This window comes from Gossypium hirsutum, chromosome D04, assembly GCF_007990345.1.
Source record: "Gossypium hirsutum isolate 1008001.06 chromosome D04, Gossypium_hirsutum_v2.1, whole genome shotgun sequence".
Lineage (NCBI taxonomy): Eukaryota > Viridiplantae > Streptophyta > Magnoliopsida > Malvales > Malvaceae > Gossypium > Gossypium hirsutum.
The window spans coordinates 55,719,203-55,725,251 of NC_053440.1; the positions used below are offsets into that span (position 1 = coordinate 55,719,203).

General features: G+C 31.2%; 1 protein-coding gene across 2 annotated transcripts; it reads left to right on the forward strand.

Annotated features, from left to right (window-relative positions):
- The first annotated feature begins 260 nt into the window (after positions 1–260).
- Positions 261–2,377, forward strand: LOC107898514 (transcription factor bHLH25). 2 transcript variants are annotated; one of them, XM_016823982.2, is made up of 5 exons: positions 261–291; positions 471–533; positions 608–1,027; positions 1,108–1,485; positions 2,061–2,377. In XM_016823982.2, exons 2-5 carry the CDS (start codon positions 498–500, stop codon positions 2,133–2,135), a joined length of 909 nt encoding a protein of 302 aa, XP_016679471.1. In that variant the 5' UTR covers positions 261–291; positions 471–497; the 3' UTR covers positions 2,136–2,377. The 2 variants fall into 2 exon arrangements, with proteins under 2 accessions (XP_016679471.1, XP_016679472.1); XM_016823983.2 differs by lacking the exon at positions 261–291 and having other exon boundaries at positions 325–533.
- Positions 2,378–6,049: the final 3,672 nt, after the last annotated feature.

Below are 6,049 nucleotides of genomic sequence, written 5' to 3' on the forward strand. Positions count from 1 at the left end.
TTGATGGAAAATAAATCTATTAAGTTGACAAAATTTGACGTAAAGTACGAACGAGATAATGATTGGACTATATTTAAATTGAAAAAAAGTAGGAGGGTTGAATTTTTTTTTTAGCTTTTTAAGTATAGAGGTTAAATTTCAAAATCTATAGAATTACAGGGACTAACTACCAAATTTAACCCTTTTTTGGATGTTAAGGTGGTTTACCCACGACGATTGACTTGGACTATATAAACATGGTAAAGCCCTAAAAGTTTGTTGACATTAGAAAAGCTTTAACAATCATTTAAGGTGAGAAAAAATCAGTCAACACCAATACTTTTGTGGATCTGTTCATGGGAATTCTTTTCCTTATCTGGTTTCATTTTGCTTTTTAATCCTTGAACTAGTTTAATTTGTTTAATCAGTCTACATTTTTGTGTTGAATTGTCATATGCATTGATATCTTTCAATGTCCTTTTCCATCTCAGAATATACAAGAACAATATCTTTCTTGAATGGAGATTCCACCAATTGGAGAGTTGCCTGAAATGGTAAGACAAATCATTTTTTCCTTAGTATGGAATTTCTTTATGCCATTAAATTAAAAATCTCAAAATCCACACAGGGTTTATTGGAGAATCCTAACATATTCAATCCATGGTGTATTGATGAACTCAGCGTCCTCCCAGTTCCAGTTCCAGTATCAGCTTCTTTTGGAGACAATTCGCAGCACTATGAAGCTTCATCTTCTAGACCTGCTACCATTGATAAACCTCAAAAACAGCTTAAAATCACCAATTGCTGCAAGTCAGGCAAAACCCATATTTCAACTGATATTCAATCTTCTTTTTCACCACACACTCTCCCTTTTTCCAGTTCCAATTATAACCCTTTTGGTAACCAAAATTTTTTGGTTAAAGGTTACCATGACACTAACAATAGAATTTCTCAATCAAAAGATCATATCATGGCTGAAAGGAAACGAAGAGAAAAGCTCAGTGAGAAGTTCATAGCTTTATCTGCTTTAGTTCCTGGCTTAAAGAAGGTATATATATATATGTATGTATGTATGTATAGTGTAAGTGCAGTTTAGTTATATAGATCAACGAGATTTTATGTTGGCAGATGGATAAGGCAACAGTGCTTGGAGATGCTATAAAGTATATGAAACAATTGCAAGAGAAAGTGAAGACACTTGAAGAGCAGGCCAGGCAGAAATCAATTGAATCTGTGGTTTTTGTGAAGAAATACCAGCTCTTGGGTGACATTAATGCTCAATTTTCAAGCTGGGATGAAATTTCCAGTGCCCCATTTGATGAGCCATTACCAGAAACCGAAGCAAGGTTTTGTGACCAAAGTGTTCTCATAAGTATTCACTGTGAGAAAAGGAAAGGGTTTCCTGAGAAAATCATTTCTGCAATCGAGAAATTTAACCTAACAGTCATCAACAGCAATGTAATGACATTTGGGAGTTGTGCTCTTCATATCACCATTGTTGCTCAGGTACTTTGATTTCAGTATAAATATATATATAGGAAACCATTAATGTAACCTTTTGGTAAAAATACATCTCCAATCCCTCTCAATTTCAATATTCAGCAAATTGGTCATTCTCAAAAAATCGGACCAATTTAATCCCTTTCAATTCTAAAAGTGAGCAACTAAGGACAATTAATCACGGTGTTAATGTCATTTCTCAATTGTAAATAATTTTGAATAGTATAATAACAAATTTAATCCTCGAAATTTATATATTTTGTCAATTTGATTTTGATTCTAAAAAGTTCAACAAATTTAGCCTCATCATTTATACATTTACACAAATGTTGCAGGTTAAATTTCTTAAATCATGACCAAATTGACAAGATGTGTAAATTTTGAGGAATAAATTTGTTATTATACCAATTAAAATTATGTAAAATTGATGGAAAACATTAATGTTGTGATTAATTGTCCTTATTTGCTCACTTTTGATATTGAAGGGATTAAATTACTTTGAGTTTTTTAGAGGGATCAATTTACTCAATATCAATATTTAAAGGGACTGAAAAGGTCTTTTTACCTATTTTTTTTTGCAGATGGATATGGAATTCTGCATGACAATAAAGGAGCTTGTGAAGAACCTACATTCAGCTTTTATATTTCTAGTGTGACAAACTTCTCTTTGGAAGAGAGGAATTACATATGTTGTTATGAATGCTATTGAGTGGATGTTCAATCTTTCACTTTTTATCTTTCTTTAACTTTTCACATTTCATCTCCATGTAACATTTTTCCTATTTATGTATTAGAAAATGAGGAGTCTAATCTCCTTATATATACATAGGAGTATACTACTTGTAATGATGATGAAAATGAAGAGAAATGCAATAGAAATCCTCCTTATTTTCATCTATTATTCTTGTGTTCTTTGCATTATTATTATTATTATTATTATTGTTGTTGTTGTTGTTGTTGTTGTTGTTGTTGTTGTTGTTATTGTTGTTGTTGTTGTTGTTGTAATACCCAATTTGCCCGGACAATGTTATAAATAAAAATAAAAACAAGAAATTATTAAGAGCCCATCAGTCCATAGTTACAAGCCCAAAATCATACAGACCAAACCTAAACCCGATTCTAAGCCCAGCAAACCAACTCAGCCCAAATGGCCCAACACTAGAATACACTGCAGCAAACCCTAGCAACATTCAGCCTCTAGCGCCGCAGCCACCAGGGCCTTCCCTCGCACGTGCGCCACCGCCACGTGCACGCCGCTGTACACCACCAGTTGGCCTCCATACCTGCGAACACGAACAAAAAACGTAGCAGAGAAAAGAAAAGAAAAACAAATTGTATTTTTCCATTTGATTCTTTTTTTTATTTCGAATGGGGGCTATAAAACAAAAAGCGAAACCCTTTGTATGAGAACCACAAATATTGTATAAAAAATCTTTGAAAGAAAAGCAATAAAAAAAATAGTTTCTAAAGGTGATCTGAATTTTTTTTTCGATTTATTCTTTCTTTTCTGTTTTCTTCAAGATTAGTTTGTTATACTTCTTGTCTATAAAAGAGAAAATAAAGAGAAAAGAAAGGGACTTACCTAGTGGTCTGTGGACTCCTCGTCGGCTCAAATCGCCGTCTGTGGCGGAGCTATGGTGGAGGAGTAGCAGACCAGCGGTAGGGGGATGGGTTTCAAAACCCTAGCAGAGGAGCAACAATTTTTCTTTTTTTTTTTCTTTTTTAAAAAAAGTATAAGTTGCAAATGTCTTTTTTAAGAAATTTTAGTTTAAATAATGACATAATACGGCACCATTTAGCGACCATGCCCGATGACCTGATCCAACCGCGGCTAGATCCGCGCGTTTTGGTATGGGAGGGATAATTGCGTGCTCAGTCCTTCTTACTTTGCGCTGTGTTCCAATTCGATCCTTTAAGTTTCTTTAATTTTGGCAGCATAAATTGTTGCGGATTTCATCTAGGTCCATATGCAACGCTGCGTTTTGAGAGGGGTTGGAATATTCCCCTTTCAGTCCCCCATGTTATTCGCGCTTTGTAATTTGGATTTTTCCTTTTGTTTATTTCAGATTTCTCCCCTAAATTACCGCTTTAATGCCAATTTAGTCCTCTATTTTGTTATTATTGCCATAAAATTATTTAGTTCATTATTATTACTTTTGTTATTATTGGTATTACTATTACAATAGTTCATATATTTACTTTTTTATATACGTAAATTACTTTATTAAATACTGTTATTTTAATTCTTTTCCTTATCTAATATATTAGTATATATTTTATGTTAATCTAATATTATCTATATATTTTTAATAATTTTATTTTTATGATGCATTTTTAAATTTTTATGTATATATACTTTCGTGCTTTAAAAGTCAATAATATTTTTATATAATGCTATTTTATATATAAAATTTGTATTAAGTTATTTTCGATTATTATACATATATATACCTAATATATCATTGATTTCACATTTATGTATTTTTTTTACTTGTTTCTTATATAACTTATATCTTTTAAAATACTCCATTATATACTTCATTTATCTCAACCTTTTTATACGTACTATTATATATAATATTCCATGAAGTTTTTCAACCCCTATGCATTACTTATGTAAATTAACATATGTATATTATTATGTACCTTAATTTTCATAACATTTGCTTCAAAATTCATCTAAACATTATTATTTATGTAGTATATAATAAAAAATTGGCTAATAATTCATTTAATTACTGAAGTTATTATGTTGTAAGATAATTGCTCTCACGTGTATTGTATTGCTTGCTCGTATTTATTGATTCTTTGTCGTTCATTAGCGTGCACTTTAATTTACGAATCACCATTCTTCGTTGTATGTGATTATTTCATTATTTTTATTTGTTCAAAAGATTATGTTTAATATCATTTAAGTATCAAAACCAATTTATTCAAAAACTTTCAAGATAACGTAATATCCGGTATTTGGGATCTTCGAGAGAATTGAGCTCTAACGTATTGGGTTCCAATTTTCCTTGTTGAATCAAAACAATTGAGAATATTTTTTAATCAAAACGCATAAATAAAAAGCTCATTTTCGGGAATTCGATACGTCGTGTCCTAACGTATTGGATATGACATGTCATTTTCTCGAGATGAAGATTTTTTTAAAAAATAAGGGCAATATTCAATGTTTAGAATTTTGAGAAATTATGCCCTAACGTATTGGGCTTCGATTTTTCATCTGATTTAAAGCAATTGAATATCCTTTTTAAACTTCACCGCACGAGTTTTGAAAATCAAAAGACAAACTTATTCTCGAGGAATAAAAATGTCGTGTCCTAATGTATTGGGTGTGACATTTTATTACTCTGAGACAAGAAGGTCTTTAGCATCTGTTTCGATTTATCCAAGCATCTTTTATAAAATTAACATCAATAAAAATGGAGGATCGTATTTTTAAATTCTTCACGGATTCTCGATATTCGGCATTAAGACCTTCATTAATCAATTCGGTACCAATTTTGGGCGTTACGAAGGTGTTAACCCTTCCTCGTGCGTAATCGACTCCTAAACCTGTTTTCTCAAATTTCGCAGACCAAAATCGTTTTTAAGGTGAGCTGATCACACCTCAATAAAGGATCGGTAGCGACTCCAATTTTCGTTTTTTTTAAAGTCGACTACCAAATTTTTGTTTTCAAAAAAGGTGGTTTCGACAATTATTATTATTATTATTTCATAATACGTTATCAACACGAGTGCTTAAATTAATCCAAGAGCTTTGCAATTTTCGTTAGTTTGGATCAAGGTATGTAATACATTTTATCATGATGTCCATTATGATAAAATTACTCGTAGTTCCACTAACCCTATAATTTGTTAAAACTTCTAACATAGCCAAATTACTTATAATTTATTTTGTGACTAAATTGTTGTAATTATCTAAGTACTCTTTTGTTATGTTATGCTTGAAAGTTTTGTTAAGGGATTACTTATGTTTGCTTAAAATTTTGTTAATGGACTACTTACATTTATATTAAATTTACATTGTAGTTGTATCATTAATGTCGAACCTTACAAAACTTGAATTTTTGGCTCTTGATATCACTAGAAAGAACTATTTATCCTAGATGTTAGATGCTGAAATATACTTAGATGCAAAAGGCCTTGGTGAAATTATTAATGAAGAAAATGAAACATCTAGTCAAGATAATGCCAAAGCTATAATATTTCTTTGCCATCACCTCCATGAGGGACTAAATACCGAATATTTGACTGGTAAAGATCCACTTGTCCTTTGGAATAGTCTAAAAGAAAGATATGACCACCAGGAAACCATAATACTTCCTAAAGCTCGCTATGATTGGTTGCATTTGAAATTACAAGATTTTAAATCTGTGTGTGAATATAACTTAGTTATGTTTAGAATCACATCCCAATTGAAATTATGTTGAGAGAACATAATTGACAAGGATCTGTTAGAAAAACATACTCCACATTTCATGCAAATAATGTTGTCCTATAGACACAATATCGTGAAAAAGTTTTTAAGAAATATTCTGAGTTAATATCTTGTCTTCTTGTGGCT

Excerpts from the sequence above, each read along its gene's own strand:
- LOC107898514 (XM_016823982.2), top strand. The coding sequence starts at position 498 with ATGGAGATTCCACCAATTGGAGAGTTGCCTGAAATG. Across the intron at positions 1,028-1,107 it reads TAGTTCCTGGCTTAAAGAAG|ATGGATAAGGCAACAGTGCT; the intron begins GTATATATATAT and ends TTATGTTGGCAG. Across the intron at positions 1,486-2,060 it reads ATATCACCATTGTTGCTCAG|ATGGATATGGAATTCTGCAT; the intron begins GTACTTTGATTT and ends TTTTTTTTGCAG.